A 12,612-nucleotide genomic window follows, 5' to 3' on the forward strand; every position below is an offset into this window, starting at 1 on the left:
CAAGAGTCTGAGATCATGCCCAGGACTCACTTTGGCCATCAGTCTAGCTAATGGACTGAATGAGGCTACAGTTTTGTACAAAAAACCCCCACCCTAAATATTTAATTAGCACTCTATTGTACTGAAAGCCCATGGGAAATTAAATTGATGCTGCATGGGGAACATAATATGAGTGTTTTCTAGTGTTTGAGTGCTTGACTTAATAACCTCATTGATGCTCTTCTAAAGTCTTGCTGAGTATGCCAGAGTGTGCATGTGCATGTATAGGATTTAGGTTATGCCAGTATCCAAGCTGGGACGTGCTTTTTCTGCAGAGGGAGATGAGACACACTTATTGAAACAAATAAAATGTAAAAGTCCAAGGGAATGATGAAATGTTTCATCTGAATTCTACAAAAAAAAAATCTTCTGCTATGCCTTTATTTGCCATCTCTAAAATACAGATTTCTCTCTGAAATAGTTGTGTGTATATAATTTCCCCCCCCCTCACCCCACAAATAGATCCTAAATTTACCTTCACGTTTTTCTTATCCTGTGAATCAGAATATCAGAATGGTTTCTATGACCTCTTATTAAAAGACTTTTTTGGCATACCATTTTCAAGCACTAGTAGGGCCCAGACGTAGAGATTAAAGACCTTTTAATTATCTGTGGCTATCTAGAGATATTGAAATACGACTCTCCTGTGAACTCTCAAGATACTTGGTATTTTTCTTGTAATCCAAGTTTCTCTGATATTATTAAAATTTCTTCTATCTCTAAAATTCATACATTGATAGAAATATATTCTAAATCTTGATTGGCAGATGAGGTTGAACATTTGAATCCCAAAATATCCAACACAACAGAGTGATAAAAGTAATCCTAAATTTATTAATGTTGAAGGTCCCGACTGTTAGAACAGAAAGACTTGTGATTTCAAATCCTTGAACCTGGTGAATCAGGATTTATTTGCATTCAAGAGATCAGTTTTACAACCTGGCATTTGGATGCTGTTGCCCTGCTGAGCACATTTTCAAATTCGATCTAATCACTACAATTTTCATGCATAGTTATGAACTCTCCCAACCAGTATTCTAAAAAACTGGGTTATTTCCCTTGAAAAATAAATTCAGAGTTCATTTTGCTGAAATTTATCATTATTATCCTCCACATGATGGGTATTACTGAACAGCAGCACTGAAGAGGGGCATAATGACACTTCTTATTAGCCCAACAGGGAGCACCACTTTCCTTTTTTTCTCTGTATAGGTACTCTTATGTGTTCAAGAGCTATTTGGTAAGATGTAAATTTGTCATTTCTCTAGTTTAGTTCTTAGCTGATGAATGATTCTGCTCTGCAGAGTCAAAATTTCCCAGTCTCTTGCTCTTTCTTGACCTTTATCCTTTTCACTTTATTACATACACGTGCTAAGATCTAACTGAAACACTGTACATGAAACATGGCTTGCCCCCATCTCTTGAACGAAGCACAGAACTGAATTGCAGATGATCTTTTCCATGCCGCCTTTGACTTAATTCAATAAAAATATCCACAGGTCTCCAGGAGGCTCACCCTGTATTTACATTGTATGTACAGTGCTCTCTTGCCAGCGTTGATGCAAAGAAGTCACTTGCTTTGATGCTCTTTTCCATTTCCTTTGCCATGAGCTCTTTTGCATGCCATGGGCTCATGTATCCTTTCACTGCGCACATACCGGAACGAATAAGCAATGCTCCTATTTAGGTTACTCTGGGGATAGCAGCTCTGAGAGTGAAGAACGGGGCTCATTGGCCTTAAATGAGCCCTACTCTTTGTCTTTCTGAACGTATTTGCAGTCTTCAGAACTCCTTTTTTTCTTCTCAGATCCTTGATAAAGGCCTAATCTGCCCTTTGCATTAGAGAAACCGCTGCAACCGCAAGTTCACTATCTGTGTTATTTCTTTTATCCTCATTCTAATTTGTTCTTTTTCATGCCTCAGAGGATCGGGCTATTCTTTCTGTGCTCATACACTGGGTAAAATAATAGAAGTCTGCTGTTACTCTAGACACTTCAATGACTACATCTAACCACATTTAGAACTACAATTTTCACTACTAGCAAATTGACAGGTAATTTGCACAACAGCTGAATTGTTTGCCAGCACAAATGATTACATTTCATTCTGTTGTATTCCTTCTTCTGCAAAAAACATTACTGGACTGCCCCTGTTCTAATGAGGTCCCTGGCTGTTGCTGCTGCTCATTCCTGTGTAGTCTGACAGACACCCAGCTGAGCATGACTGCCCCTTTGAGCACTCATCTGCAAGTCAAAAGACAGGAGACTTGTCAGTGACCACAAAACACATCTGAGGGAGATCGAGGTTAGGCATTCAAAGGCTCATCTCAGTACTAGGTGAGGAAGAGCTGGCTTTTGGAACAGGATGAGAGGAGGAGGATGCTGAAGCAGAGGAGGTAGTAAGTGGGTGTTGGAGGTGTGGGAAAAGAGGAATAGTAATTAAGTAATCTCCAGAGAAGGTAGAAACTGTGCTCTTCCCAGCCTTACTTGGGGAACAGAAACTGCTAGTCTGGGACAGATAATTTGTTCTGCTCTTCTTTTTTTCTTGAAGGCTGCTTGCTACCCTACTAGGCAAGACTAACTATTGGTTTTCTCAGCTTTCTGTGGGGGAAAGAGAGTAAAATACTCCCTTCCCTAGGAGTCTAATTAAGACTGAAAATAGGAAGTCCATAAAGCTCCAGAGTGGTACATTTTACACTACAGACAGTAAAAGAGAACTGCATATACTCTTCTGTAAAAAAGTGGTAAAAATATCCTTCTATCAAAATGTGCTTTCCCATAGCACATTCAGTCTTGTGATCCTCTGGCTATGTTTTCTCTCCCATACCAATGAAATAATTTTCTCAGATTCTCAAACTCTCTCCATGTCAACTTCTTGAAAAGATGGGCTGATGATGTTTGGGGCATACTAATCATTCATTGTATTATGTCTAGCCAGACTTCACCTCGTGAAATGTCACAGAGGCTTCTTAGAGTGGAATGATTACATTTTCCTGTAGTATTATTATATGTGTGTATAGTTCTTATATGACTGTTTTATTTTCCCTCAAACCATTGGACATCAGTACAGTTTGGTTGTAGAGCAGATTGCATTTAGAAAGTAAATCTATAGGAGCAAGAATGCCAGATCTTGATGAACCATATGGACTTTTTTCCAAATTTATTTCCATCTGTCTTTCCCCCTTACAGTCCACCAAGATGTCTTGGGAAAGTCTAAATGAATTTGATTCAGTCATTTTATGGTTTGTGGAAAAGTACAAAAATATTTTTGTTTGACCTCAAAATGTCCATATTTTAGCATCTCAAACTTACCATATGTCTCCTCCTCCTGGAGGTTCCTTGTTATCTTAGATTTGGAAAACATTTGTTTTTTCAGTTTGATTCAAAGTGATTTTAATAAGGCTCTGAATTGTTCCAGATAATATTGTTTGGTGTTTTTTATGGTTTTGTTTTGGTTTTTACATATATACAGTATCAAGGACAGCATTTATGAGAGGATATCATGGCAGAATATGGCAGTGACTTCCATGCAACATACCAAAACAGCCTTTTATATGGTTACCTATGTTCTATGTAGAGAGAAACATATGAAACTTTGCATGTTCATAGCCACTCAGAGGTGGTTGTTAGGTTGTGTCAGGAGTCTTATCAATACAGAAGCTAAGTATGCAAGGCCACATGGCTCTTCTCTTGCCTAAGCAAGCATTCTGTCACCAAAATTATGAAAACCACCAGCACAGAAGAGAAACATTCTTCTGCTCCCATCCTTGACAAAACCAGTCTGCCTGGGCCAAGGGGTTAATCAGGTGTCTACTTCTGCATAAAATCTGATAATTATGCTTCCATATGACATCTGCTTTCCAACCTGGGATGTTCATCGGTTTGCTGCTGAAATAGTTGCCTTCCAAATAACTTTGTAGGCCCAGCAAAATTAGTAGCCTCAGACTATTGTCAAATTTATAGAAGATAGAATGTTCCTCATGCCTGTACTTTGCCAAATATTTTCAACTGGAAGTTTTTTGCACAGATTATGGGGGCTTCTTGATGTAATTCAGGGGAATTTGTTGGGGGCATACACTTGCTCTTGTTTTACAGATGGGTAAGCATAGTTACTGCCTTTGGGACACATCATAAGTACTTTGAATATCCTTTTTAATGAAAAAGATTCCTATTTGTTTTCTCCCAGCACTGCCAAGAGATGATACTCGTCTTGTGCTTGCAAAGCATGATACTAGAACACTGTTTGTATTTTCCACAGTTTCAGTTTGTCACTGGTGCCTTGTCACAGTGATACTTTCTAAATGCTGATCAACCTGTTTGTGTTGATCTGCACTGACATGCTCCAGTGATGATTAGGACTGTGGTAGATAACTTCCTCACTAATAAATGTGTTAAAATGGCAGTGAGAAACATTGCAGATATCAGTGGGAGAGAAAAGTGTGTTCAAGTTATACTTTGTACATTCATGCATGTACAAAGTTCATGCATGTTCCTTACAGCCCAGGAAAAAGCCTGGAGGCTTTCCTGTAGGTTTTCCTGCAGTGAGGACATATATGTAGAGGATGCACTGACACAAGGGTACTGACTTCACACAGGAAAAGTTGGCTGACATACAGACAATTGTGAAGGCACAGAACTGCAGAAAGAAGTGACATTGGTGCAACTGGTGACTATTTCTGCAGCAGATCAAAGAGGTTATTACTGCTTAGGCTGCTGAACAGGCCCTCAGAGATGTTCCTTCCCAGAGTTACTAGTGGTTACATGGGACTACATGGGACACACAGAACCAAATATGCCCGATCTGTTGATGAATTCAGTTAAAAGTTGCTCAACAGACAGATTCTTAATTAACAAGAGTGGTGCTAAAGTTGCACAGTGAAAGTACAGGAGTTTGCTACTGTAAAGAATCACAGCAATCCTGTAGCCAGAACCACCCCCTTCCAAAAAAAAATTTTTAAAGACTGTTGTGATAGATGTAATTATTTGACACATCCATTTAAAGAAATACAATCTTAGGGACATCCTGATACCATGCAGGGCCTTCAGTTGTGTTGATTACGGTCAGCAATGAAAGTCAGTAAGGGAAAAACTTTAGAAGAAAATAAGCACCTTGCTTATTTTTAAGAGAAGCAATATCCCCTGATCCAATTTGTTAAACAATCCCACAGTCAGGGGAGGTCTAGTGAAGGAAATTAGTGTCTTCCCAAGATCCAACAGCAACTGTGTGGTCTGGCAGCATCTCACCTTACTGAAATCTAGGTATCTGCTGGGACATCCTGTACTTGGCTGAGGACGATTGGGTAGGACATTTAGAACTTTTCAGACATGGCTTAAACTACTCATGGGATTTGAAACTGCCATAAAAGCGTCTTTAGTGGTACCAGCTAGACTCTTTGATACCCCATCCCATGCTTCCTCCTTAACAGCCAAAATGGGAGTATACCTTTACCACAAAGTGCCCTCTCTGCAGTCCAGAGTCAATAGCATGGAGGAGCAAAGCCATAGGATTTTTGCTGGTTGGCTTTGGCAGAAAAAGGGACAAAAGGCACAGTGTCTGCCAGGGAGCTTGGCTTCTTTGTCACTGTAGCTGTAGCTATTGGTTTATTTGTGACTAGCAAACTTGGCCTAGAAATAACCTCTATTCTCGCTTATATTCACTCGAAAGAAAGTCTTTGTCAGTGTCTGTCTCAGGAAGCTGCACTGCAATTCCATGAGGCAGCATTCACAATGCTGCCACGCCTTGTGAGGAAGACAGCTGGATCACACAGTTCAGCTAGGACCTGCTTTTTAGTCCTCTCAGCCCTCCAGTTCATCTTCCTTTATGAAAACCCTCACGCAAATATAGAAATGTACACATTTTTCTTGCAATGGAAACTCCTAATGAGACAGATCCAAAGGGCATGATTAACATGAAGTAATAATGTCCCTAGGAGACAGGGAAGCTCAGATACAGCTTCTGCCTTGCAGAACTTCAGCATTTTAATTGCCTAGTGATGGCTGGAGTGCTACAACACCCAGACTTTGAATTAATCCAGCTGGTGGACTGGGCTGTCAGATACGCTAAAATCTATTTGCTCTTTCTTATCTGTAGGTGCTACTCTTTCATTTGGGATGTATCTTTAAACACACTTGGTCTAGGAATTCCCAGTCTGTGTGTGGAAGGTTACATAGTACTGATGTTTAGACAAGAAACTTATCCTGCATGAACTAATCACATTAACGTTGTGTTTCCTCACACCACATCTGCATTTCAAAGGTTGGTTTCCTGAGAAGACAGATAGGAATTTAGGATAATTTTTCTTTTTTTTTCTGTGGCAAAGAAAAATTTTCCTGTGGACTAAGAATGCTGGATGTCAGAAATTAGATACCAGAATTTCAGAATGCTGGATGTCAGAAAAGGTTATTTCCACCTGCCTGTATGTTGTCCCAGCTGATATTACCTCTATAGAGTGGTATTTTTAGCAATTGAGATATCATCTATGAATTATTTGATGTGCTTTGCTCTACATTTTCATAACATTCACAGTCTTAAATTTGGCATGACTTTTTTTTGTGAATTTCCCTTTTTATAATGCAAGTTTTCTGTTCTTAGGTCTTTATAAGGTTGTGGCAGATAAGACTCCATATGTCAGCATTGAAGAAATTGCAAGAAAAGTCTCTATTGGGCCAACAAGGTTTGGCCATCCTTCTTTCTACAGTGCCAAGGATATAAAATTGGAAAATTTCACTATCAAACATGATGAGCAGATCACCTTCAACTCAGTGGAAGAGGTCCATGGAATAATGGCTGTGAACTGTGTCGTGATCAGAAATAACCAGTCTCATTCCCTTACTTTGCCCCTTTCACAAGAAGGAGAATTCTATGAGTGTGAAGATGACCAGATATACACCTTAAAAGAGATTGCAGAGTGGAAAATCCCCAAGGGTAGAAACAGGATTGTTAAACTTTCCACTGCTTTACATATGTGGGACTCCTCTAGTCCACTTCCTGAGAATTTTGATGGCTGTTTGATTCTCATGCCTGTCTACAAAGTGCAGGCAGTAATGAAATGTAAGTAGGAATAAAATCTGTGTTCTGTTGAACTTGGTGTAGCTAAGTACAAATGTAACCTTAAATACACAACATTTTCTTAAACTAGCCATGAAAGATTCAGTTTGTTAAAAATTCCTTACCCATATTTGCCACTAATGTTAGTTTCAAGAGGAAGAAAGATAAAAATAATATTTTGTTTAGTATATCTTTATCATCTGTTAGTTGAGATTATTACTTTGCATTTCTTTCTGTTGCCATTTTGTTGATGACTACAATTAAATCCTCACGGAAAATATATGCATAGTAAAAAGGTTGAGTTTAGGAATTCTGTTCAGTTCCCAGATTCTCTTTCTTTGTGTCTTAGACTTCAGCCATGGAGAAATCACTTGATGGCTTCATATGGCTATGTCTAGGAGGTAGAAAAAGAAAAAAAAAACAATTGCACATGTTGCAATACACTTAATTACCACTTAATTACCACTTAATTTTCAGAATGAGGATGTTAGAGAAAGGAAAATCATATTATTTTATTCTGTTGCAGAAACAAATATCAACTGAATATAAACACAAAAAACTCATGGACAATTTATGAAACCTGTAGATTTGAGGAAGCAGAAAGATTAGAAAACCAGTATCTTTAAAAGTTTGTGCTCTGAGTTTTTATTTTAAAAAACTCCAAAATATTTATGACACTAGTTGTTCCACCAAAACCTTGACACAATAGGGTTCTGATTGCAGGAGAGTAGCTTAGCTTTTGGGAAGGTTTTGCTGCTTGTTGCATTTACTAGAAGCAAACCAATGAGCTCCATAGAAATTGAATCCTAACAGAAGTATGGCATTCATGAGGATATTAAGCAAGAAATCTTTTCACAACTGAGCATTTCTCTGTTGGATTATGTAAGCAAATGGACAAAAGAGAAAGAAATAAAAGCAGGCAGAGATTGTTAACACAATATACCATATGCATAATATGCTTATCGTAAGACATTCAGCTGTGCTTGCTATGTGATTTAATGTGTGAGTTTGGAAAATATAACTTCACAAGATAAAGCAACTGTAATGTAGAAGTAAAATGTAAAAGTAATGTTTGCTGTAACTCTAGCTAGATTCAGGGATCTAGCTCATCTCCTGAAGCTCAATTAACTCAGGTTTATTGCTATATCCACTAAGATATTTGTGCAGAATCAAGAGGAATTTCATGCTCCTGAAAATCTTCAGAAGATTCAGAAATATTTGGTATTCACTTGTCTTCCAATCAGTTATTCCAATAAGGATTGTATTTGTTGTTTTTATTTTAAATTTCATGGTGTTTTCAAAATTTAAGAAACATTGAATATGTCCTAAATAACTATTTAATACAAACTGGAAAAGTAGGCTTTATGGTACATGAATAACTACTTTCTTGTGAACCATGAAGAATGGATTTTCACCACTTTTAGGAGAACTATAAATAGACACAAGATAAATTATGAGACTTACTATCCACTTTAAAAAAAAGATTCCTGATAACTGGGATAAATGATCACATTTTCACAGGCTGTGAGCAGGAATCCTCTATATGTCTCATTATTAATAATGAACAAGTTGTGTGTGTGGAACTCTCACAAATGCACATAGAAAGTTTCATTTTAGCCAGTCATTTTCCTTTGTTGTCTTTTCCTTGTGGTGCTCAGGATGTTTATCACCTCAAGGTGTCAATGTGACAAAAGCAGAGTCAGAACGAACAGACCCTGAATCAGTGTCATAGAACTCTGTCATATAAAATAAATCCGATACCAACTTTTCAGTATAAAATATTGGTATGTCCTGCTACAAGGAAGTGTGAATCCAGTATATATTATCCCTTTGTGTAGGTCTATACAGAATAAATCTTATCGAAGAGAGTTGTTAAATATTATTTGCTTGTTAAATTTTACTGCCTTGGTCAGCGACCTGTGGTGTCACTGACTTGGAGCCAAATTCTTAAACAAGCCTTAATTACATAATCAGCTTTGTTCTTGGAAGTTTTTTTTGCATTCAAAATTTTGCAATTTCAGTTGTGGTAAAAGAACTGTTGTTCCCTGTCGGGTTGTTAAATTCACTCGCTCAGTTCTGATAGTGAATAAAACCAGGTGAGGCAGAAAAAGATGCAACAGTTCCAGAGAGGAACATAATATTAAAATGTCTTAATTCATAAAAATAACTTACTCTTAGTTATACAAAGACTTTGCCATTTTGTTAAGTGATATTTTTTCCTAATAATTACAGATGTTTTAATTATTCTTATAAATATTAAAATACCTTTTTTCTCCCAGTCTGGCTCTAGCCACAACATGTTGTTAATGGATCCAAATGCTATTTATTTATTAAAAATGTTTCCCCACTCATTTCTTTAGAGAAACTCTAAACCACTATGAAGTAAAAGAATAAAAATACAGTTTGCACTCAATAGTTTGAGAAGAGAAACAACTGATTAAACTTGGAGGTATTGTGGGGGAAATAGTGAACTAGCCTTTTCTTTTTCTTAAACTTTGTGTTCACTTGCACACTTTATTGTCTCTCTTCATTTCTGTGGTCTCATGCATATCTGATGACCATATCTCTCAAATTACAACAATTAGACTTTGGCTGGCCCAGTTAGTAGTGCACATTTACACATGGACATGCATGCCTCAGGGAAAGTACTTTTGGTATCTGGCCAACAGGATGTGTATTTTATTTCAATGTCAGTTTGAAAACAAAACCCACTATATTTCTTTTTCTTTTCAGTTCGAAAAGACATAATTCATATCCTCTCAGATCTGGATGTTGAGGTCAAGGATGTAACAGACCATTATGATATTAGCTCTTTCCTTCAGCCACTTTCTTTGGAAGATATATTTGAAAGAACAAGCAAAGAATTTCCTATGGTAGCTCAGATAATGGAAGGGCCTTCGGGAAACCAAAAACCTTATAACTTATTGTCTACAGGGAAAGAGATTGTCATCTACAAAAAGTACCAGGCAGCAAGAGTCCTAGCCTCTGAGATGAGAAGTGATTCCTCCAAAAGACATTATTTAATCCCTATGAGCTACAAAGGAAAGTTCAAGAGAAGACCTCGGGAGTTTCCAACTGCCTATGACTTAGAGATAGTGAGAAATGAAAAAGAACACCTTCATGTTGTAGCAACTAAAGCTTTTACCTCCCCTCATGAAGAGCTTTTTTCTGTTTCAGTTGGAGATCAATTTCTAGTTCAGCAATGCCAGACTAGTGAAGTGCTATATGAGGGAGGAAAGAAACTCATAGATGTTTTAGCTTGTGAGCAAATACTAAGTGACTCATATAAAAAAGTGCTCCTCCCTATGTACATGGAAGGTGGCTTTGTGGAAGTGGTTCATGACAAGAAACAGTACCACCTCTCCGAGATTTGCAAAGAATTCCATTTGCCTTTTAATGTCAAAGTGTCCGTCAGGGACCTTTCCATTGAGAAAGATGTCTTGGCTGCTGCGCCTGGTCTGCAGTTTGAAGAAGAAATCACAGACTCTTACTTGCTGATCAGTAGTGCCAGCAGTCCAGTGGAGAGCTGGGAGATTCCTGTGTATCGCTTAAACATGTTGGTCCATTTGCTCAGCAAAGATGTCCAGACAGCTGCACCGCCTGTGACGAGGACAACAGTGGAAGAGGTCAGCAAAGAGGAATACTATATGTTGAGAAGATACGAAAACCTAACCATTCATCCACCACCCAGGCCTCCCAAAAAGCCAACAACAGCACCACCACCTACTTTTGCAGTGCCTAAGCAAGATGTGTCTGATGTACTGCAGGCTCCAAAGGTAAGGTATTCCATCTTGTCTTTGAATGTCTTACAACCACAGGTCATATTCTGTGGGTTTAAAGTCTTCATTTCACTGTTGCATCCTTATGCCATGTACACAGATGGCTCTCATCTCCCTGTAATGGGCAAATTAGCAATTACAGACAGGAATGGCTAAAATCTCCAGTGTGTGTTAATTGATCCATGAAAAACAACGGAACCATGCCGACTCACAGCAGAAATCTTGGCTGTATAATTTTGCATGGATAATCCTTTACTGCACCATTGTAAAAGCGAAGGGAGGAATTTGAAGTGCCTGTATTTAAATCTTTATTAAGGGGAAACATATGTTTTCATGATGTAAAGATAATTTTGCTCAGCTGGAAATTGTGGAATTAAGTTCACAGAGAGACAGGTTGTATTGAAATTTTTGAACTCATTGTTTTGCACTCACCCAAGTGGGAAATAGGTTTGGGATTAAAAAAAAGAAAAAAAGAAGCAGTTATTTTAGAATAGAAGCTGATATTAAAAAAGAAGTGCCCCTTCCAGGACAATTTTCTTGATGTTTAACTAACTAAGACAATGCATTTGTTCTTTAATCTTTGTGTTGGGTCTGGCTGAGGTGCAGTTGATTTTCTTCACATCAGTCTGTGAAGTATTTTTTGGATTTTAGATTTAATCAGGACTCATAACGCACCAATCTTTTGGCTGTTTTACAGCCATGCACCTACACTGTCAAAGCCTTCTTGATTTCCTAGGCTTCCCCAAGGAAGTTCATTGGGGTTGGGCAGGAGGTTGGGAGAGGACATAGATGGGGGAGCTGACCTCAGTTGACTAAAGGGATATTCCATGACACATAATACTGTGTTCAGCAATGAAAACTGAGGGTGTGATTTGCCTAGGAAGGCAACCATAACTCAGAGACTGGTTGGACAGCAGTCTGCTTGTGGGAGGTGGTGAGGGACTGCCTTTGCATCACTGCTTTAGGAGTTTTTCCCCCTCTTTTCTTCATTTATTAAGCCATCTTTATCTGAACCCACAAGTTTTCCTACTCTTGCTGTTACCATTCTCTCTCCTGATGAGATCATCATCCTTATGTCAGGGTGGACTGAGCACCCTGTGTCATGATTGCTGTGCTTTAAATACAATGGAACTCATGTTATTATATTTTGGGGGATTCAGAGGGAGTTCTTTTTTTGTGTGTTGATATGAAACTGAAGTTGAATTGTAGCCTCTGATAGGGTAGTGTTTGTGAGTACCTCTCTTTGCCTGCTGGAGGTGTTCCTTCTCTCTTTCCTCAATTCCAAGACCACATGCAGGCCCAAAGCTCCACATAGAACCTGGGAGATGGTTACAACAGTCTATAGGAGAATTGAATGGATAAGGTGGCTCCCTAAGATAAGGGTACTACCAAAAAAGATGTGTCATTTTCTCCTGTCTTTACTGCAGACATGTCTTTTCTTCTAATTTTTACAATGAACATTGAGCAGCTTAATAAGACATCCTGTTGTGCAAGGAAGGATACATGAGAAATTTGTCCATGGAGCTCACAGGCAACCAACCACCCTGGTACTGGCCAGGGGTAAAGAACTGAGGGAAAATTCCCTAAAGCTGTGTTTCTGTTCAATCTGTACCCTTGTCAGGAGGATTCAAACCTCCTGCAGTTACTGATGGCTGTGTGTGCAGAAAAGCAGGTGGATGCTGACTCCTGATCAGGCTCATGCAGAATATAATATTTTCCTAAAGTGAGAAGAGAGCGGTAAGGGTAG

General features: G+C 38.5%; 1 protein-coding gene across 2 annotated transcripts in view; it reads left to right on the top strand.

Moving 5' to 3' along the window:
- Window positions 1-12,612, top strand: part of THEMIS (thymocyte selection associated) — a 71,709-nt gene that overhangs the window by 14,940 nt on the left and 44,157 nt on the right. For both annotated transcript variants that reach the window (XM_066545764.1, XM_066545763.1), the window contains exons 3-4: window positions 6,631-7,089; window positions 9,820-10,862. In XM_066545764.1, coding sequence (XP_066401861.1) covers window positions 6,631-7,089; window positions 9,820-10,862 — 1,502 coding nt within the window. The remainder of the gene's footprint in view (window positions 1-6,630; window positions 7,090-9,819; window positions 10,863-12,612) is intronic.

This window comes from Molothrus aeneus, chromosome 3, assembly GCF_037042795.1.
Source record: "Molothrus aeneus isolate 106 chromosome 3, BPBGC_Maene_1.0, whole genome shotgun sequence".
Lineage (NCBI taxonomy): Eukaryota > Metazoa > Chordata > Aves > Passeriformes > Icteridae > Molothrus > Molothrus aeneus.